This window comes from Alosa pseudoharengus, unplaced genomic scaffold (genome assembly GCF_046254945.1).
Source record: "Alosa pseudoharengus isolate Yale_2024_CS ecotype anadromous, Long Island Sound unplaced genomic scaffold, YU_APseudo_1.1 YU_APseudo_1.1_scf_6, whole genome shotgun sequence".
Classification (NCBI taxonomy): domain Eukaryota; kingdom Metazoa; phylum Chordata; class Actinopteri; order Clupeiformes; family Clupeidae; genus Alosa; species Alosa pseudoharengus.
The window spans coordinates 15606823-15628243 of record NW_027468848.1 but is presented as its reverse complement, the minus strand read 5'-3'; the positions used below and the strand labels follow the sequence as shown (position 1 = coordinate 15628243).

Sequence of the window (21421 nt, the reverse complement as noted above, 5' to 3'; positions counted from 1 at the left end):
AAGTATGGGGTAAAATCAGTGCAAACCATAGACCCTTTCAACTGCAGAAACAAACATGTGCGTTCCTAAGGCATTTTCAGTAGCACAGAAAATGCTACTGGTAACTTGGGACCAACAAAAAAGTATTAAAGTCGACATTTTGTATAACATTATGCTAAAGTATCTAGATAGGTAGTTACATAAAATACTTTATTGATCCCCAAGGGGAAATTCAAGCATCTGATCTGCATTGGTTTTGAACGTTTCAACCAGAAACCCTCTAGGAACAGATTGAAAGGGTCTATAGGCAGTTTGTTGTTTCATTTTGGCAATGTGTCAAAAGTAAATCAATAAAAATAGAATCCAACCAGTATCTAAAGACACATTATTAGTGAAGGTTCTATACAGTTGTATTTTATTGACAGCAACAAATAGTTACACTGTATTCACTGTGTGACAATGTGTGATACTATTTACATAAAATAAGAAAATTGTGTTTTTCAAGCTTTAGTAATAGGGTTGTTTAACAGTATGAGAGCTCTGTTTAGCTGTAACATTTCCAATACAATTTGTACAAACCCCTAGTTTTAAGAAAACACTAATGTTTGTGTCATTGTGTTATTTGTTGTTAAAAATAAACTTTTAAAAGAGCACTTTCTCATGCCCTCTGTCAGAGATGGGCAATTATTTCATAGAACATCACAACTGAGCTACTGCTGGAGGGGAGGGAAAAAGATTCAAAGATTCTCTCTTGCTGCAACTCTGCTCACACTACAAAATATCACTTTTTTTCATATAAAAGTCTTAAGATAAAAAAAAACAGTATGTACAATTGAACACAGCCCAAACACACACACTTAAAAAGATTTAAAAAAAAATGAGCCACATTTTCAATTGACCTAGTAGTAGTCAGTTAGTTCTTTAGAACTACTATATGGCGTGTGGTGACTAGGTTACCTGTAAAGCCATCCACTGCCCATGTAAGTTCTCCCTATCCAGAAGGAACAGTGTGCAACCAACCCACCGTACAATTCAATCATCACTGACAAACTATAAAACTATAAAATCATACCTTTTGCCTCCAAACAAGGGCTTAAGATGAAGTGTCAATTTGACATTCACTGCTACTATTCACCAGTGTCGTTTGTCCTTTCAACTTCTCTTCCTCCGCCTCCTAAACGGATTGGGTCTTGTTTAGGAACCTACCAGTGAGGAAGCCACCTTGTTTGGGTGAAAGATCAGGAAAAGGCAAGCCAGTTCTTTATTGCCTCCTTGGAAAAGATGTTGATGCACCCAGAGGATGGAGGCAATGTTTAGATTAAGGGCAGGGTCACTGCTTGAGCCAGGGGTGGGCTGCGATTGCCTCTCGACTGCGGTCCCCGTAATCATACAGCAGCTCCTCTCCTGACCGGATGTCCCGCGATGCCACCAGGATGAGATGTGGGGTGCCTCTGATGCTGTGGAGTTTGGTTTGGCAGTTGCCACTCTTGCTGTGGTTAATCAGGCGACCTAGACGGTCAGTCTCCATCGTAGCATCAACACTGAAGGAAAGGGAAGGCTCTAAGCTGGTGCTCACTATGCAATCACAGTACATACAAATCAGCCACATCATCTGATGCTTTATTTCCACAGGAAATGTTTTGACATAGCAAATCCACTACTTTATATATAGTTTACTGACAACATAAAGTTTCAATTTAAAACGAGTCTTGGCACTTGGCTTCACTATTCAGAATAGGTCCTGAAGTGTAACTAACTGCTTTCAATCATAATAATGCATTTAGGAAGTAAACCTTCAGCCAATGGAATTACATTTTATGTCAAATTAGTACAGTGGATTTGTTGCATAGGTGTGTTAAGGTGTGTTAAGAATCTAGAATACCCAAGTTTTCCTTAAATCCATGTGAGAAGGTGTCTATATTTGCAATGTTTTGGCTGACTCACCAATAGGTTTTGCTGAGGAACTGGAAGTAGTACATATAGCACCCAGTGGTGGGGTCCTGTGCGTACATCACCTCTCTCCTCTTGGCCTCCACCATCTCCACAAGGTCACCATGATACTCAACCACAAACTGACCCTTTCGAAAATCTTTGCAGGCAAACACACCTCGCCCCTTTCCTTCCAGGTGCCTGACCTAAGAGGGGAGAGGACTCCACTAGTAAAAAAAACACTGAATCTTCACCAGCCATTAATGCTTGTAACTCTTAGTCACGCCCAAAAAAGTGAGTGTTTCATTCCTTACCTCCAGTCCTTCCTCCACATTGTTCTTTATCAGTTCTTCTATGTGCTGCTGTTCTTCACTCTGGTCATAGAAAGCACAAACCTGCACTCAGCTTATGGTATACTTGCAACTAACACCTATGCACTGATGGTCTGTGCACCTTGTGTAGTTCTTGTTTTTGTAAAAAAAAAAAATTAAGCTAGCAAAATATCACCCCCAAACACACCTTTAGCTCAGTCTTGCTCTTCCTGGAACTCCTCCTGATGGGGTAATAGTCTGTGACCTTTGTGTTCCGCTGGGAATCACTTCTCTCTGGTCTGCACAATAATCCAGACAATGATGAAATGAGCACAAAAAACAAAAACACAAGAGAGCACATGTTACACAAAGGCCTGTTTTCATGCAGTCAGATGATCTCTGGGACCAGACTGACCACTTAGCTCATTTGCCATGGCAACAGCTGAATTCAGACAACAGAAATATTTTAATGAGTAAACTCTCTGACTACTGCCATTCATTTTAACTATCCAATGGTTCATTAGCCAACCAAATCATGTAAACAATAACCCCCTCCCCATTTACCCAACATTTGTAACACTATTTGACCTAATAACAGTTGTTACTCACTTTTTCATGTTAGTCCTAGTGATGTTGCTCTTGTTCTTTTGTGTGGACAGAGATTGTGCATCAGGTAATTTGTCTTCATCTGCAACGGGAAAGCTTGTCGCCTCTAGTGTGACTGTAGTGTTGGGATGGCTCAGATTCTGTCTCGCTGTGGGTAAACAGGAATTCTGAGGTCACCATACAAGCACTCAGCACATGGTTTGTACCTCTTTAATAAACGAAACAACTCGAGTTGAAAAACAGTGAGTGTCTCTGCCCACCTATTACTCCTCTGCAAATGAAGTCACGTCAACCCTAACAAAAAAATAACTGCACTACTTCTAGTTTTCATACTAGAAGTAGTGCAGTTGTTTTTTTGTTAGGGCTTGACCTGACTTTTAGAAAAATTATTTGCAGTCCATATGCACTAAATGCAATATTTTGAACCTGCATTGCGCTTCGTATATACTGCACAAATGCAATATTTGGGACAAACATATTACTGTACGGTCCTCCACTGTACTTTAGAAAAAGAAAATGCAGTATAGCTGTCCCATAACAGCAGTTATTTCTTTGTAAAGGCTAAGCATACATTAGGCTTATAATAAAAGCCAGCTAAAATAGTGGAATTTGAGTTCCATTTTAAGTGGTTTGTGGTGTATACACATACAGGTATCACGGTTTTTCTCCAGTCTTGCTATAAGCAAAGGTAGTAGGGTGTGTATTGTAGGACACTTTGGTTTGCAGCTTATTTAGCCTTACACTGAAAAACCTTAGTATTTGACGTCATTAGCCATGTCTCGAAGTATCTCAGCTGTACAATCAGTGTCGTGGAAGAACTAGTTTTGTGGAAAGCAAAGCAACTGAACGTGATGTCAGCCTGGCAAACTACTATCACCATAAAAGTTTGACACCCACAATGTTAAAGGCCCTATTATTTAAAACGGTTTGGTGACAGAAGTTTCACGGTTTCAAGGTCCTGCATTAACACATTTCATATGACAGCTGGAAGGCGCGTGAGCTCAACAACTTCATTTACCTTCTCCCTGTTTAACACCGTCCTTTGGAGCAATAGAGGCTGAAGTGGAATTCTCTTCATGTAGCAAGGTGAGAGGACTCTGGCGGAGAGGAGACCGCGTCTTTTTTGGGCTGAGGAAACTGTGCATAGTAGTTTGACCGTGACACACAGGAGTCTGCAAGAGAATGTACAGGTAACCATGCTGTATCAACTTGGCTCTCAGCTGGAGCCTCGTGGCAAGTCACCTCACCATGACAACAGGGCACACAGCTGGTAAAATCAGGCACGGGTGAGTTGATATCTTCTATAACTTATGGATCATGAATATGGGTCAATCTGAACTTGTCTTGAACACTAAACAAGAATGGAGTAACGTTAAGGTCCGTTAGTTAAAGCGAACGTCACTGTGATCATAAAATGTGCTCTGTATTAGGCGAAAATAACGTTACCTCATTGGTTTCTGGTTTGTTTTCTTTGGTTCCTTTCACGACTTTTCGGGTGTCTTCAGGTTTAGAACTGACTGCGAGTTGTTTTTTCTTCCCTTAAGAAAGAACATAACTTAAATCAAGAAAACTAAAAGTTGAGAAAATATCAGAGACACGACTAAACATCAGTAGGTTAACTTAACGTTAAGTTAGTTTAGCAATAGGCACTGATGTTGTTGACTGACTAACTTAGCTTAACAGTTAACGTTAAGTTGTGTTTAAAAGTTAACTCCATGAGGGCGCTTTGTCCAACTGGGGAAAATTCGCTTAGTCCGTTAGCTCACTAGAAGAACACTAACATTAACTTGCAGCGGATATCTAGCTACTTCGTTAACGTTACAACTGGATAATCATGCCATCATTGCTAATGTTAACTAATGATTTACTTACCTCTCGCCATTCTGGTGTGTTAAATGTTGCCTGGATTCTAGAAATAACCTACTTAAATCACCGAACTTGGGGTTTTACGTTACTCTGAATTTATAATTTGTCCGCTGTTCTTAAAATTTCTCAAATATTCACCCTGCCTCAATAACGTTGTTCTTTCTGGTGCTCCACACACTCCACAGATTATCTTACTTCCTGGTTATTTAAAAATCTACCACACAGCAGATTGGTTGAAAGTCCCGGCACATGGATTTTGATTGGTTACTGAGATGAATGCCAAATACGTAGTCTACAACTGACTAGCAGCAGCAGGGTGCTTGTCTCAGTTGCGAGCTAGGTCCTAGTAGAGAAAATTAAAATAACATTTGAACCAACAATAATATACGCCGGCAAGATAATATCATATACCAGGAATTGTAATGCAACCACACTTAACAAGATACATGCACGCTTATCTGAGTATACAAACTAGTATTTTAACATGGTCTTACAGAGTCCAATGTTTTAGCTAGGAGGTTACCCCTGGACCCAAGCGTTGAGGTGAATCCATACTACTAGCCACGAAAACAATCCTTCAATAATAATAATAATAATAATAAAATAATTCATAAAATCGATCTAGTTGAGCAGCTTACGGCAAGCAAAACGGGTCGATGGTATATCTCGTATAAAACCAAGCAACAGCGTAGCTAAAGTCACGGTTCCACATGATGTTAACATCTCAAAATGATTTGCAACTCTATACACATATGTTTTGCTGTGTTCCACGTTTGAATAAGAAAGTTTTGTTTTATATAGGCTATGTGAACACAGCCAGAAGAAAATCAATATTTGTTAAAGTAATTCAGGACTGTTTGTAGCCTAACAGTTATGTGATTGTGTCGTGCACGTGGGCGAGTTTTATTGATTCATGTAAATTGGCTACGTATATATCCCAGAAAGAAGATTTTGTTTTAGTAATCAAAGTTTTTAAATCTGTAGGTTACTGTAAAATACTGTAATTGAGTCCCGTCATTGTTTTCCAAAGTCTGCTATTTTTGGTAAAATGTCGGAAAAATTGCCATTGTTATGATATATTGCATTGTGGGTGTCAATATAAAGTGACGGCCATATTTGCCGGTGCTGCTCCCGCTGTAAACAAAAAGTGTCGGAGGGAGACAGAGACGCTTCAGTGATTTCAGGACGTTTTTATTTCTCCAAATTATCATGTCTCTGGGAATGTCTTACAAACCAAACCTCCACCAACATGTTCAGGGAACTTCCGTGAATCAGGGTAAGGAAAAAATAACGGTTCGTTTTCATGATTAGGACAATTAAATCGGATGCAAATTTCGATGTTGTATTGAATACCTGGGGAAAGCTCGTGTCTGTAGTTTTTGTCCAGTTATATATATAGGGTCAGATCCTGCGAGCTGATTCATATCCGCCATTATTACTAATCCAAAACGTTTCGCACGAGCTCATCGTTAAAGTTTCGAAGGCGAAAGTTGAACAATCGCTTATCTACAAAAGCGGACGGACCACTGTTCTCTTGTTCCCAGATGAACATTCTCCATATACGTGGTAAAAATGTATCACTTCGGCTGCTTAATTCAGACCGCTCAGCTTCCTCCATGATTGTCTCCCCCAAGGCTAATGATTGATCTGGATGAAGAGCATTATTTGACCCTTTGATGACACCCAGCGTTTAAGGAGGCACACTGCATGCTTTCCCCCCCTGTCAGCCCTAAAGCGTAGCACAAATCTAATAAATCCATTCAGTTACAGATCAACTTATGGTAAATATTGCTTTTACTTTTGGAAAGTCTCTCTGTACATGCACAGTCATTTATGATCAGTTATTCTATGTGCAGTTGGGACAGTCCACTCTCCTTCCCCAAATATTGCAACGCTACAGTCTTACCGCCCTATTGTCAATGATTATGGACCACCATCTTTGGGATACACACAGGTATGTATGTGGAAGCTCTCTGAATAGTTTGCATATGACATACCAAACTTTTAAGTTAAAAGTTAAAACACTGAGATATAATTTGGGGGGACTTGCTTCTACAGGGTACAAGTGGCACCCAGGTGCCTCAGAGCAAGTATGCAGAACTGCTCGCCATCATTGAAGAGCTGGGGAAGGAGATCCGGCCGACCTACGCTGGCAGCAAGACTGCCATGGAGCGACTCAAGAGAGGTACACTTTGTTACACACAAAATATAGGTCTTTCAATGGCCTTATCCCCACTTCATTGTCTGTGAGCAAAATACAGTATAGGTTTTCTAAGGGCCATTAGTGCAAAAAATGATGTAGTGTGATGTCATAGGGACACCCACATACTAATGGTGCATTCAGAGCACCTCGGAATGACAAGGACCGCCCCCATGGCTAGTTTGTTTTTCCGACAGCAAGTGTTCATGTGCTTTGCCAACGGAATGTGTGACAAACACGGATGCAACAACAAAGGTTAAAACATACACTCACTAATCCTAAACAAACAACTGTATTTGCTTAAACTATAGTGTAAGATGCTCGTGAAAGAAAGATATGCAGCTTTCAAGTGATAAAAAGGGCAAATTCCCAAGTTCACATTAAAACTGTTGGACATGAAAGGCCACATGGACTACAAACGAACTACAACGTGACGACAAAAGTGATGACGAGCCCCTAACTGGGCAACTCTGTTAGCAAAATATAGCCCCAGTTTCCGACCTCTGACTCACACATTAAGTGACGTGAATGACGCGGAATGATGATGTTTTCACTCGGAGAAAGGTTTTTACGAAGCCCATGAACGCTAGGTATCTGTAGTGATGGTGACGGTTTGTGAACAGGTTTCCACTGACTCATCTATGCACTACTCATGTGATCGCTTAAAGCAACACCAAAGAGTTTTTTGTATCTTCAAATAATGTTTCCAAAATCGTTTCAGTGGTTTACCAACTCGTAACAGGGTGAACGGCACTACTGCATTCGCTTCGCGACCCTCTGTCGGCTATAACCGCACTATGCCAGTTTGCCAGATCGGGTAGCGGATCTGTAGTTCGATGGAATGAGACATAAGAAACTACAAATTTGACTTGCTTCTCATGTCGCAATACACCATACTTTCATGAAATCATGCAACATACTCTGCCTTGTCTGTGGACATAGTTATTTGCAAAGCCGGTGCTGGATAAAGAAATAGTGTGCATGCGACAGAGGAAAAGTGCTTTGGTGTTGCTTTAACACATCACCCAATTACATGTTACAACATGTTGAAGAACACAAGGTTTTCTTACTGTGTCTAAGATTATGTGACCACAAAATCTTTTTTGCCATTTTTTTAAAATTAGGTCATGGATAAATAATTGGATTAATGTTCATGTGTATATTACAGGCATCATCCATGCACGAGGGCTGGTGCGCGAGTGTTTGGCTGAGACAGAGAGGAATGCCAGGTCCTAAAGCTGCTTTGTTCCTGCCTTCTCCAGTCAGATCACATCCCCACCTTTCCCAAACAACAAAAACAAATGTTACAACAACAAAAAAATCAAACTGTTGTTACATGTAGCTGTACTGTATGAGTGTGTATGCATATGAGTATGTATGACTGAAAAGGGAAAGAACAGTATATTTGATCTACACAGGAATTTCCTGGACTTGTTTATGTTCCCGTTAGGGAATATTGTTATTTCTCTTTGGATTACAAAACTGTACAAAAAATGTTTGCATGTTACAAATTAAAAGTTGCAGTCCACAATTCTAATCCTACAGTTTTTGTCAAATTCAGCAAATTGCTCCTCACGGCCCTCTAGCTCTCTGTTATGTATTTGCGTTCTGGTGTTCACACACTCCCAGCCAATCAACACGGGGCTTCAGGAACATGGAGCGGAGGAGTGTTGATCCAGTCAAACTGATTGGGTGTTGAGCATAAATATCAACAACCTTTTGTGGACACCGAATGGTGGACTGCATCTTTAATGCTGTGGGGCTTCTGGAAATTGCATGGTTTATGTGGCACAAGGCTGCAGACAGCATCGCTGAGTGAGAATGAGACAGTGCCAAACACACATGGTATGGACAAGTAGTTCAATGAAGACAATTGTTTGCATTTCCTTGTTTATTACTAAGTGTAATAAGTAAAACATATTTTAATGTAAATTGTCTCCTATCATTTAAAGTCAGATTGAGAAGGCAGACGGTACTGCACATAAGAAGGCATTTCACATTTTACTTCTTCAAAACTTGTTCGTGGAATTGCTCAACATTCTGGATTGCAAATTCTTTACCCATAGTGTAATGCATGCAATGGGTTTTAACGATCAGCATAATTTCCCTTTTTCACAATTCTATGCTCCTCATCGTCCTCTCTGTTGTCGAGTCACAATGTTAATAAGTAGATTATCCATGAGCACTCTGACTGGATTCTATCCCAGAGGCCTTAGGCACAAGTCTGAAGAACTGTAGACTTCACAGGACAGACGGAGACCCTGTGATCCATCTGGCTGTATGTCAGATGTTATGTTTTGTAGGGAGGTCTGTGTCCCCAAATGTTGCACACCAGCACTAAGTGAGTCAGACATCTCATCCCTGGTTCTTGTTGTCTTTGGATGGGGGGAGCTCCTCCAGCAAGCTCTGCTTGAAAAGGCGCTTCCTCTCAAGGTTCTCGTTGGCTTGGCGCCGTTTCTCCTGCTTCCTCACCACAGCCTCCTTCTTGTTCTGCTCCACCTCACTCTCCTCACCGTGGAGAAATACGTCGAGGCGCAGTCTCAGGATCTCACGTGCCCGCTTCCTGTTCTGCTCTACGGAGCGTGTCTGATGACACTGAGTAGGGGATGATTAGTAGGTGTTAAAATGGTACAACCACTGGTGCCATGCTGAAAGTGGAATTTTTCATTACTTTTTACTACATCAGCCACTGAAAAAGCCTGAACCCCTATCATGTGTTATGAAAGCACACTAAAAGCATTATCATCATCTTATCTGTGCCACTACTTTTGTATATAATCCAATTGTCTTTGGTTTATGCAAAACACTGAAGGTCTGACATTTGCCCAAAATCACAAATATAAGAATAACTTCAATATTGACAGCCAGGTGACTCACCTTCACAACAATACCTGTGGGAATATGTTTGAGTACCACACAGTTACTTGTTTTGTTAGTGGCTTGTCCACCTGGGCCAGATCCACGCACAAACTGCTCTTCTAGTTCTTCCTCTTTCAAGTTGGGGAGGTTGAAGTAAATTTTCTTCCCTGCAACCTGACTTTGTGGCCATCCTGAGGAAACGTTATTCAGTCGAGATTGCCCAGGATGGTGTCCAGACCTCGCTATTCCCCAAACGCACCGAAATAGTGGCAAGCCACGAGACGTCATCTCAATTTATGACCAGTGAAACTTTCGACAAATAAAACATTAAATGTTGTCTAAGGTTGTTGTGACACGTCCCCATATCATTCAGACGGTCGGGTCGACCTTTCAATGGTAGGCTAATATGGACATTAGGGCCAGCCAGGTAATTAGGAAGAAAACGAATGACTCGTGATCGCCATACGAACATTTGCTGCGTCCTTCCAATAGTGTAATAGTGCACATATTCTTAAAGACATCTCGACACATGGATTTAGGTTGAAAAGTCTTCACAAACGGTTATAAAACACGTCCGTCATTTCCTTCTCTTTTCTTACTATTTTTGACAAGATTGGAAAAATAAAACCCTTCCTGCCACCTAGTGGCTAGGGTGACGAAAATAGGCTATACGAAAAGATCCCGTAATGTTACATTTGTTTCAATGATGTTACACATGTTACAATTATGTTTCTTTTTACATTGTAAGGAAGTCCAATGGGCTGAATGTATTTCTTCTTCTTTCTAGCCTACTTCTTCTTCCAGGAAGAAGTGTTTGTACTTTTGATAGGCTGCTATCCCATCCAAGTTTGCCAAACTGTTCAAGACAAGTGTAGGCCTGACCTACTAATTTCCCCCAGGTTGTTAAATTTTAGCAACAACATTGCAGGCTACATTTTACCACTGGTAAATTAAACACCGACAAGTTGGTAGATTTGATGTTATTGTTTACCTAACATTTCCCATATGCCCAAAGGCTGGGTATAGGGACACTGATACCTCCTGTAAGATTTATTTTAAGGCTTGTTGTCAGTGTCCCATTCAGTGAATGTGTCAAAGGTCTTTATTACTTCATGACAACAATATAAAATACTCCTGTCTGATTTCAACCAGGCATGAGGAAAGCCAGCAGGGTTTAGGCCTATATGCTGGGAAATGACAAATTACATGGCAAATGCAATTATATATACTTTAAGACATTCAGTTTCTATTTTACAACCTCAAAGTTGGGATGTGGGGGAAATTAAAATAAAAACAGAATGTAATAATCTGAAAATGTCGTAAACTCATATTTATTTGCAAAAAGGACACAGACAACATATCAGATGTTGAAAATGACAATTTTGACTATTTCATGGAAAATATATATTAATTTTTAATTTAATACCAGCAACATGTTTCAATAAAGTTGGGACAGGGGAACAAAATGCTAGAAAAGTTGTGTAATGATAAAGAAAACAAAAGGAGGAATGTTTCACAACTTAAAAGAGCATCCGAAAGAGGCAGGGTCTCGTAGAAGTAAAGATGTAGGGGTATTCATCACTCTGTGACCTGTGTGCACAAATGATGACACAATGTCATTTTAATGCTTCTTACCATGAAATTGTGAAGTATTTATGCATCATATTCAGAGAATCCAGAGAAATCTTTGCAAACAAGGGACAGAGCTGAAAAACAGTATTGGATGGCCGTGGTTTTTTGGACCTCAATTGGCACTGTATTTAAACCAGACCTGTTTCTCTAAAGAAAATCATTGTATGGGCTCATGAGAACTTCTGATAACCATTGTCTATGAACACAGTTTGATACTCAATTCAGAAATGCTAGTGTAAACTTTACCATGCAACAGCCAAAATTGTATTTAGTCGTAATACAGAAATACCACCATCTTATCTGGGCCTAAGCTTGTTGGGACTGAGGAGAAAAATGGACTGAGGTGGGAAAAGGTCTTGTGGTTAGACCAATCAAAATGTTCAGTTATTTTTGGAAATCATGGACTCCTCTGGGCTAAAGAGGAGAGGGCCTATCGAAGTATCCAACATATCCAACTTGTTTTAGTGCTCAGTTCGAAACCCAACATCTATGATGGTGTGGAAGTGCATTAGTGCCTACAGCATGGGCTAAAATGGCCTGTTTATGTGCCACTAAGGGTTCACAATATTGGGATATTATCACATTTTGTTTTTATTTGCATTTTACACAGCGTCCCAACTTTTTCTGATTTGGGGATGTACAACAGGTATACAATTTTTGTTTGGATTCGCAAATAAAACTCCTGGATAAAATGTGATTTCTAATTAGGGATGCACGATATATCGGCGGCCGATATATTATTAGCCGATAAGTGAAAAAATGAAAATATTATTATCGGTCCGATAACAGAATTCTGGCCGATAATTTGCGCCGATATTTTTTAAAGTCCTAATTTAGGCCTAAGGTCCGTCTGGCTACACTGAGCTACTTGAGCTTGGTTGGCTATACTTTTTCCTCAATATAATGTCAGCGGTGTGAATGTATTTCACCACTCTAACAAAATCTGTGCGTTCATTTGGGAATCTGTGCATCTCAAAATCCTCTCGTGAATGATCCGCCATTTAACCTTAACAGAGCGGAGCTCTGCCGTCTTGTGCTGCGCTGGTCGGGGAAACAAATAAACAAACCGGCTGGTCGGGGAAACAAATAAACCAACTCGTTAGTTTGAGTAGGCTACATAAGTAGGCCTAGTTCTAAGTTGTGTTTTAGTATTATATTTGCATTACTTTAGCTTGGGTTTTGCATTATTACCTAGAAATATGCTAACCATTCGTGCTTCAGTTCCAGACAGGTCATCATAATAAGCTATTAAAACCTTCGGGGCTAACTCCTTTCATTTCTACTGCAGCAGGTTGTGCGCAACAGAGTAGACAGACATAAGATACAGTCTGAGGAGTTGCAGCTTTATTCAGTTACCCGCAGTTGAAACTAAACCTAAGTTTCCCTCACAAACTCTGATTTGATCGCCATACTGTAGCTTATTCCAAGCTGAGCCGTTTATGAGCGTTTAGTCCTAAATGAAAACGATTCAAACTCTCTAGCCACTCACTCGCAATTCACTGACGTCAGGTTCACTTAAAGGAGCCACACATACTGTAGGGCTAGGCTACTGTTATGTTGTTGACTGCATACTATTGAGGACTATTATGAGTTCTGTCCATCATTTGGTGGTAGGAAAATTACTGCAATAAAATTATGCTTATTAAATGCTTTCCCCAAATCACTTTTCACATTTTTTTTTCAAGAGTAATATTATCGGTTATTGTATCGGTATCGGCCACAACAAACCAATAAATATCGGTTATCGTTATCGGCCCTAAAATTCCATATCGGTGCTTCTCTTTTTCTAATCGATAAATTGATTATGACTCTCTCCAACTTGGTCAAAGTTTGATGCAACTTACAGTTCACAGAACTGAAATATGTAGAGGCATATTTAATTTTATGACCTCTGTAAATAATGTCTGTCTGATTGTTTCTTTTGACTGTTGTTTTCCATCACAAATTAATAAATATGATCTTTTATTTCAGTTCTAATTCATTTTTGTTTTATTTATATGCCACATTATCATACACAATGGTCATTCAAAGGGCTCTACATTTTATGATAAAATAATGTTTATTAATGAACAAAAGCAGACCGAAATATGTAAATAATAGCAAAAATCTAATAAAATGAACTAAACATGATTATGTCAACACATTAATCAAAGTCAGTAGAAAATAATAGAGTTTTTAATTTCTTGTTAAAACTGTTGGGGCAGATCCGATCTCCATTGGGAGTTGGTTCCAGCAGTGGGCACCATAATGGCTAAATGCCATTTAACCCTGTTTGACTCTGGGCACTATCAGCAGACCAGCATCAGTAGCTCTAAGAGATCTAGCAGGTCTATATTGTGCAAACACGTCCGCAATATAATTTGGGCCCAGGCCGTGTCTTACAGACAAGAAATAGAACTTTTAATTCAACTCTAAACTGGGAGCCAGTGCAAAGACCTGAGGATTGGATATTTAACCTAGTGACATTATTTGGCAAAATTCCCATGTGATCAATCATCAAAATGAATAGTGTTGATAATTCACAAGGCTGCTGGTGAATATTTATAAATAGGCCTAAATGTCACCAGCATTTGCTGAAAAATAATTACAACAGATTCACATGAAATAGGTAGGGTATCATTTGGAAATGTAGTCCTCCACAAATATGTGATGTGTGAATTTGTATGCATGCAGAAGAATAGGCCTACCCCATTAGGTATTATAGGCCTATAGCTTTTCTAAGATTGTGTGGTTAGTGTGATGAGCGCTCACATATGCACCAGGACAAAGAGAAGCATAAAACGTAGGAACTCTTTTCAATGTGCCCGTAACTTTTACCTGAATGACTCTTATCAGGTATTTAGGTGGCCATTGTAAACCTGACTAATTTGAATGAAAGCAGCGTTAAGTCTGCACATCAATGTAGTACTGTGTCACTCCAGCAAGCGGTGCACAGTACCTAGGATGTCTTGGGTGAGGGCAAGTCCGAATGGAACTACGGAACGGAAGGGGTCTGCCCGCACCAAGCAAAACAGGCGGGACAGCTCTCACACTTTATAGAATGGCAAGGACTTTTCGCCCTCGTCTCGCTTTGCGTTCTGTTGTATCGCGAAAGTATGACACTTTGCCTGCTGTTGTGAAGCAGAACCCGCCAGCTAACTCTTTGTTCTCAAAATTCATAGTGAAGCTATAGTAAACTGAATGACACAGCTGCTGCTCCTACTACTACTACAACGCGACTCTTATGTCGGCTGTCAAAACGTGACGTCCTTTCGCTTCGGCTTGCGTTCTTGAGGCTGCTCAGTTCTGGAAACCAGTGTTATATGGGAGTAGGCTATACAATTACAGCTGGATACATCTGTCCTACGAAGCCTATAAATAACTAAACAATATGGAAACTCTGCGCTCTAATAGCCTATGTGTATATATGTTGCGTTGGTTTCAGACAAGAAACTAGTAACACGGAACGACAGCGGAAAGCCAGCCTTCTTCTTGTTACGTGGAGGATTGTGTTCTTGCCTTAATGGGAAGGCTACCTGGATGTATAAACAGCTGCCTACGAACTTGGGTCTGAATAGGAGACAACACAAAGACACGGATTCGTTGTGTGAATCTTTAGGTGAGTCTTCAACAACGTGTGTAGGCAGGCTACCACAGGCGCGGGTGGTGTTTGTTCAGTGAAATGGTCTTTGCAAGCCATCAATCTCTGATTAACAAGCGGGGATGTTGCTAGGAAACTGCCTTGATGTAAAGGTGTTTGGTTAAAGGACACACTGGATAACCACAGGAAAAGAATCCACGACATGTGTCCAAGTTATTTTGTTGGCTAGGTGGGAGGCTACACACGCTTCCTGAGCTTTGACAGCAGAGGGGTTTGCAGCATGGGGTTTAATAATCTTATAATTTAACCTCCGTAAGTAGCCTAGTCTACGCCGCCTATAAAAATGGGGAGATTCAGGTAGGCTAATTAATGTAAAGGCGTCATGCATCCGTATGCATGCATATGTTTGTGTTAGCTTGTGTTGTCATCAATGTCACTCCCAGAGACGACATTTATTTTACCGAAAGCAGTCGACCTGTCACGGTTATGACGTAGCCGAATTAGTGGCGGTCTGGTCACGACCGCGAGAATGTACTGGAATACAGACCGAGGAGCGATGCATCCTTTCCCCTTTATCATTTGCTTACTATAGAGAAAAACCTGTGAGCTTGACTAGCTGCAATATGTTAATAATGATTTGTGTAGGTTTTTCCTCTCCAAGACTTGTTGGATGCATTGATAGGCCCCATTGTTGTGTCCTTTAAGTGGTTGGTTGTTTTCCATTGTATCATTTATGCAGTACAAATTGTCCACAGCTTCGCCAGGCACCCTATCCAAATATTGGGTTTATGGTTTTAGTCATCCCTCACCCTGTCTCTAGGAGGAGGTTTTCTGTTTTGTATGCATTATGACCTGTTTCCATTGCTATCAGCAAAGTCAACCAAAGACTTACCCCTGCTCCAGTGACTTAAGTTGGGCCAGACCCAGACATGCCCATCTCTTTCTCTCACTGACTCCGTCACACACACACACACACACACACACACACACACACACACAGACACACACAGGCGCAGATAGAGAGACAGATGTTCTGTAGCCAGCATGAGGAGAGGCATAACAGTAGTATCTTCATAATATCCTGGAAAAAGTACCTGATTTTGTGGATTCACTGCCAGCTTTGTACCTTGTTTTGGTACTTGCACTTACTAAATGTGTATGCTGTGTGTGTGTCTGCTGCTGTTGTCATACCTTCTGTGTGCGAGTGTGTTGTATGTGTATGATGAGGAGTTATTTCATCAGTGGTAGTTTAGAGACTAACATGGTCAGCTTCTTGCAAGATGCCAGTGGCAAGAACACACCCACATTCTATCATGTATCCATCCATCCATCCATCCATCATGTATCCATCCATCCACCCACCCATCCATCCATCCACCCATCCATCCACACCCACTATGACCCCTTTGATACCTCATTAACATTAGTCTATCACTCTGAGGTGCAAGAAGACTCTTCAGGCCAGTCATCTCTCTTCATTAGATTCCAGGGTATTGTGTTTTGTGCTTCTATGATAGCCAGCACTCAACAGCCAACGTAAACCTATCATCTGTTACTCCATAATTCTTAAGATTGACTTTATCTATACATCATTGTAATCAGCTGCATTTCTTTTTTAGAAAACGTATTTTAGGGTAACTCATCTTGTTTTTGTACGTTTATGTTATGAGGCTTTCTTCAGCCTGGTAGAGGAAAGTGAATTTGAAAATAAGAGGCAAAATAACAGAGCGCTGAATCCTTGTGTTGTCTTCAGCAGCAGTAGGCTATAAAGTGACATGATTTGCCACTCAGTATAGTGGATGCAAACATATAGGAGAGCCTGAAACCTCAACACATTCCATACATACTTGCAACACAGCTTTAAATTCTTCTGGAAATAAAGGACACCCACACATACTCTTGAAGTCACGTGTTCATGCAATCCTCCACCCTCCACATACATACATACATACATACATACATACATACATACATACATATATACACATACATACATACACACACACACACACACACACACACACACTCTCAGAGAGCTTCATATTTTTAATGCATAGGCCTACATGTGCTGACATGCCATGTGCAAAGGCCTGAGTAGCGTACATATGATATGGAGGCAGTTGTATGCACCCTCAAAGTTTTGTCACTTTCTTTCTTTGTCTCTCTCCTCCCCTCGGAGTCAGCTACTCTGTGATGTTTATCACTTCCTTTGTCAGGCCAGCACAACAGGAAGTGCTCTGAGCCGTGATGTGCGTGTGTGTGTGTGTGTGTGTGTGTCTGGGGAGAGAGAGAGAGAGAGAGAGAGAGAGAGAGAGAGAGAGAGAGAGAGACTGAGACTGAGACTCTGAGTGCTCAGTGCAGTCAAGTGTGAATGGCTTTTTTCCATCCACCCCTTCTGATTTGTTTAACAGTCTTTCTCCCTGTCTCTGGCTTTCTTTCCTGTGCCTTTCACCTTGTCCGGTCCTCTCCGCCAAGCCATCTCCGTTTTCCACCCTGAAGAGGGCTCTTGGTCTGAATTATGAAGACTTTTATATTGTCCCCACATGACTTAGGCACATGACACATTGCCCTGGACTGTTATTACAAAGGGCTTTACGTTATTTGAGAAACATTATCGTAGGATTTCCACCAGACCTCTGTGTTCCTAGCTCTGTATCGGACTCTCTCGCTCAGGCACTCCGTCTGAGTGTGGAGAGGAGCCTCCCTCGGTACAGATGGAACAGAGCTGTGTGCTGATGGTGTGCTTTGATCTGGGAGACCAGATTGTTGTTGTGGTTTTGATGCACACACTGTTGATCGACCTGGAGGAAGGGAACAGACGTTGGTATAAAAACATACAGTCAGTCACGTCCTGCAGACCTACTGTTGTTGCTTGATAACTCCAGTGAAATGCTCTGAAAGGCTGTTCCTTTCGGTGATGTTTTCTGCCCACAAAGGTTGCTTTGTTAGTGATTTTTGATGATAAATAGGCTTGGTTGTTGATTGGCCGCTAACTGAAATCCCATACCTATAGCACTAGGAATTTAACACCTCACCTGTGTATATTTGAAATGTGTTGAAACTCTGCTATGCTGTTGAAATGTCTACTGGTAGACCTCAGAATGAACATATTGATGATGATCGCTGGCTTCTCCATTTGATCGCTGTTCTTATTTTATGACATTAGGCCAACACCGATGTTTCTGATGTGCTTAAAGGTATCAATTCTGCTCTTTATCTCTTTGGGCAGCCGTGGCCTACTGGTTAGCGCTTCGGACTTGTAACTGGAGGGTTGCCGGTTCGAACCCCGACCAGTAGGCACGGCTGAAATGCCCTTGAGCAAGGCACCTAACCCCTCACTGCTCCCCGAGCGCCCCTGTTATTGCAGGCAGCTCACTGCGCCGGGATTAGTGTGTGCTTCACCTCACTGTGTGTTCACTGTGTGCTGAGTGTGTTTCACTAATTCACGGATTGGGATAAATGCAGAGACCAAATTTCCCTCACGGGATCAAAAGGGTATATATACTTATACTTATCAAAAGGCTCCTTTGCTCCTGTAGCGCTCCTGTAGCAGGGGTACATCAGCAGTGCAGTGGTCATGGAAATGAGTTGACCGTTGTGGTTGAGGGACGGTGAGGGCAGGCCGTATGTCCTGCAGGTGCGTGCTTGTGAGGGTGGGGATTCAATTTTCGTTTGCATGAGCCGCTCAAGCAGAGAGCAGGGTGTGGTGGATGAGAGATTATAGTCACACAGGTCAATGGAGAGGACAATGGTTATTTTTTGTATCATTACAGAGCTAGCTTACAGGCTAACAGATGGGCATGATATTGAACTTCTTGAACTTGAACTTCTTGAACTTGAACTTCTTCAGTTTACTATAGTTTGAAGAAAATGCTGTGATAGGTTCTCTATTTTGTGAGAAGTCTGTCAAAGTCAGCTGGATCTCTATGTGAACTGGTGAGTGAATGTTTCTAGATTACTTGATGACAATGCAGGGAACACTGCATTTGTTTCAGAACATTTCATTATTTTGCGTGTTTATATATTTATATTTGTGTGTGTGTGTGTGTGTGTGTGTGTGTGTGTGTGTGTGTGTGTGTGTGTGTGTGTGTGTGTGTGTGTGTGTGTGTGTTTGTGTCCGTGTGTGTGTGTGTGTGTGTGAGAGAGAGATTATGAAGAGCAGTGTAAGAGCAGTATGCTCCTCTAGGTAAGGTAGGCTACGAACTGACTACGAACTGTTATACTTGATGGTTGTCATCATTCTTCCTATTCTGTTGAGTTCTGTTGCTGGGGCAGTTTGTGGTCAACATGGGTTCTTTTGTGTACAGATGGAGAAGTCTCTGTTTTACAGCCTAAAGAACAAGAGTGTGTAAGAGTGTGTCCTCATTGGTGGATTCCTGATAACCCAGCATGTTTTTCATCTGCTCTGACAGTTGATCATATCAGGGTAGACAGATGGTCTCATCCATATGAGAAACTAAATAAATATGTAGACCTACATATTGCTGATCACATGAGTATGGGACATGCCAAATCTTACTGCCATGTTCCAATATGTTTTTTTCTGTGATGTGGTGAAGGGATATGAACATAACGCGGTGCTTTTCTGTGCATGCGTGCAGCTCTCTCTCTCTCCTGCTCCCTCTCCCTCTTTCTGTCCCTGTGTGCCTCTCTGACATTAGAAATGGTCACTGGTCAGCTCAAACACACGTCTCTCCATTAAGTGTTTAAATTGTTGTCACAATCCTGCTCAGTGAAGTGCACTTGGCTTTTATGCACGCCGTGCCTATATTTAACAGCCAGACGCAGAGAGACTCTCTCTCTCTCTCTCTCTCTCTGCCCCTTCCCCCCAGTCTTTCACTCTCTCTGTCTTACGTAGGCTACTTAAACACACACATACACATTGCACACACTCAAACACATTGTGTTGGACACAGTCTTTTCACCTTTCTCTAAATGAGTGACTGAGCTCAATGTGGGTATTCCTGTTATGCTGCATGGCGTCGAATATCAGTGGTAATGTCAGTTCTTCAGCTACTTTAATGACTGTCAATGGGGCAGGTGTTTCTGTCTACGGTGTCTGTTTGTCTGTTTGTCTTTCTGCTGCCTGACTGCCGGTTTGCCCAGCTGTGTGTGTGTGTGTGTGTTTTCAGTGTGCGTTTGTTTGTCTGTTTGTCATGGTGTTTTCGTTTTAGCATGGTGGTGTGCTATGAAGGTAACGATGCGGTAACCATATAACGATTGCAAGGCTGCGTTCATGAGAAATCTTTGCCTTTTCTCTTTCTCTCTCTCTCTCTCTCTGTCTGTCTCTCTTTCAATCCTTTCAAGAATCCAGTCTTTTCTCATCAACCGTTTTTTTCTCTGTCTGTCTCTTTCTTTTAGTCCTCTCATTCTTTTCCACTGTCCACCACCATGCTTGACTTCTTCCAGGCTAAAAATAGCTCTTTTCCCTCCTCCTCTCTATCTCCCCCTTTTCTCTCCCTTTTTTTCTCGCTCCTCTTCACCCTCTCTCTGTCACTCCCTTTGCTACGCATCTAGACTGTGCGCGGGTGTACGTATGTGGTGTACATAATTATTTAATTCCATTTATAGTACAAATGGTGTGTGTGTATATGTGTATGTATAAATGTGTGTGTGTGTGTGTTCTCTTGCACGTCATTCCCTGCTCCAGTCAGCGTGTATTGCCTGTGATCGTCATCTGTGGCAGCTGCCTCGGAGCTCTGTGACGTCGCACCCATCCATCGCTCCGCTCCGCTCTCTCTGTTCTCTTTTCCTCATGCTCCCTCCCTCCTCCTCTTCACTCCAGTTATGTATTTTTCCTTCTCTCTCTCCTTTTTTCTCTCCTCTTCTCTCATCCCCCTTTCACTAGAAATGATAGTACCTTTCTATTTATAGACCACAGTGAAGTTTGACCTCCTTGGGCCTCCATAGGCTGAAATAAGCAAAGGATGCATGGCCATCAGCCAGAGAGGTGTTTCCCTCCCTTTGCTCCTCGCTTTACAGTGTCTCTCAACATCTGTCATAGTCAGATCTGACAGCCTTATCAGTCTTGTCTTTTCTTAAAAACGCTCAAGCTAAAACTAAACGTGCCTTGAGTGAATGTGATGGTTTAAAGTGTTGTTGTAGAAATAACACTTTGTGTATAATAGTCAATTCCATAGAGAGAGTGTATAGATATAAAGTCAATGGCCCATGGTGCTGTGATTGGAGGGAGACGTATAAGATGAATCATGAAGTAGGTGAATGATTGGCTCAGAGCCACGGATGAGGACTTCAGAAAATGCTCCAGCATGAGCATCTGAATATACACAGGAATGCACAACAAACATACAGAATAATATACTCTGTGGGGATGTAAAGTCATGCCATGGTAGTACATGCAAGGTTCAAATAATGTCAACAAGTTCTGGACAAAACATTGAAGCAGTACACGTGTCCCATAACTGTCTCTGCATACCACAGTTATGGGTGGCCGACCGT

At 41.4% G+C, this 21421-nt stretch overlaps 4 protein-coding genes across 7 annotated transcripts in view; 2 read left to right on the top strand and 2 right to left on the bottom strand.

The window, feature by feature from the left end:
- Positions 1–377: 377 nt before the first annotated feature.
- kmt5ab (lysine methyltransferase 5Ab) lies at positions 378–4872 on the bottom strand. Its single transcript, XM_076271059.1, has 8 exons — positions 4698–4872; positions 4272–4363; positions 3844–3997; positions 2829–2973; positions 2428–2518; positions 2223–2282; positions 1924–2114; positions 378–1520 (listed from the first exon to the last, which is right to left on the bottom strand). The coding sequence occupies exons 1-8, from the start codon at positions 4705–4707 to the stop codon at positions 1310–1312; spliced, it is 954 nt and encodes a 317-aa protein (XP_076127174.1). The 5' UTR covers positions 4708–4872; the 3' UTR covers positions 378–1309.
- A 945-nt stretch (positions 4873–5817) lies between these two features.
- Positions 5818–8428, top strand: LOC143106671 (cyclin-dependent kinase 2-associated protein 1-like). Its single transcript, XM_076271062.1, has 4 exons — positions 5818–5967; positions 6548–6645; positions 6750–6876; positions 8060–8428. Exons 1-4 carry the CDS (start codon positions 5901–5903, stop codon positions 8125–8127), a joined length of 360 nt encoding a protein of 119 aa, XP_076127177.1. The 5' UTR covers positions 5818–5900; the 3' UTR covers positions 8128–8428.
- Positions 8429–8747: 319 nt separating this feature from the next.
- mtrfr (mitochondrial translation release factor in rescue) lies at positions 8748–10332 on the bottom strand. Its single transcript, XM_076271061.1, has 2 exons — positions 9769–10332; positions 8748–9486 (listed from the first exon to the last, which is right to left on the bottom strand). The coding sequence occupies exons 1-2, from the start codon at positions 10036–10038 to the stop codon at positions 9247–9249; spliced, it is 510 nt and encodes a 169-aa protein (XP_076127176.1). The 5' UTR covers positions 10039–10332; the 3' UTR covers positions 8748–9246.
- A 4083-nt stretch (positions 10333–14415) lies between these two features.
- Positions 14416–21421, top strand: part of LOC143106665 (membrane-associated phosphatidylinositol transfer protein 2-like) — a 55172-nt gene continuing 48166 nt past the window's right edge. For all 4 annotated transcript variants that reach the window (XM_076271053.1, XM_076271055.1, XM_076271056.1 and 1 more), the window contains exon 1: positions 14416–14980. The gene's annotated coding sequence lies outside the window, so the exon portion shown is untranslated. The remainder of the gene's footprint in view (positions 14981–21421) is intronic.

Coding starts and splice junctions, on each gene's coding strand:
- kmt5ab (XM_076271059.1), bottom strand. Junction 2,974..3,843: donor CGGTGTTAAACAGGGAGAAG/GTAAATGAAGTT, acceptor GTTTACCCACAG/CGAGACAGAATCTGAGCCAT. Junction 2,115..2,222: donor ATGTGGAGGAAGGACTGGAG/GTAAGGAATGAA, acceptor CTCCCCTCTTAG/GTCAGGCACCTGGAAGGAAA.
- LOC143106671 (XM_076271062.1), top strand. CDS start 5,901: ATGTCTCTGGGAATGTCTTACAAACCAAACCTCCACCAACATGTTCAG. Junction 6,646..6,749: donor CATCTTTGGGATACACACAG/GTATGTATGTGG, acceptor TTGCTTCTACAG/GGTACAAGTGGCACCCAGGT. Junction 6,877..8,059: donor CATGGAGCGACTCAAGAGAG/GTACACTTTGTT, acceptor TGTATATTACAG/GCATCATCCATGCACGAGGG.
- mtrfr (XM_076271061.1), bottom strand. CDS start 10,038: ATGACGTCTCGTGGCTTGCCACTATTTCGGTGCGTTTGGGGAATAGCG. Junction 9,487..9,768: donor CCACAGGTATTGTTGTGAAG/GTGAGTCACCTG, acceptor TCCCCTACTCAG/TGTCATCAGACACGCTCCGT.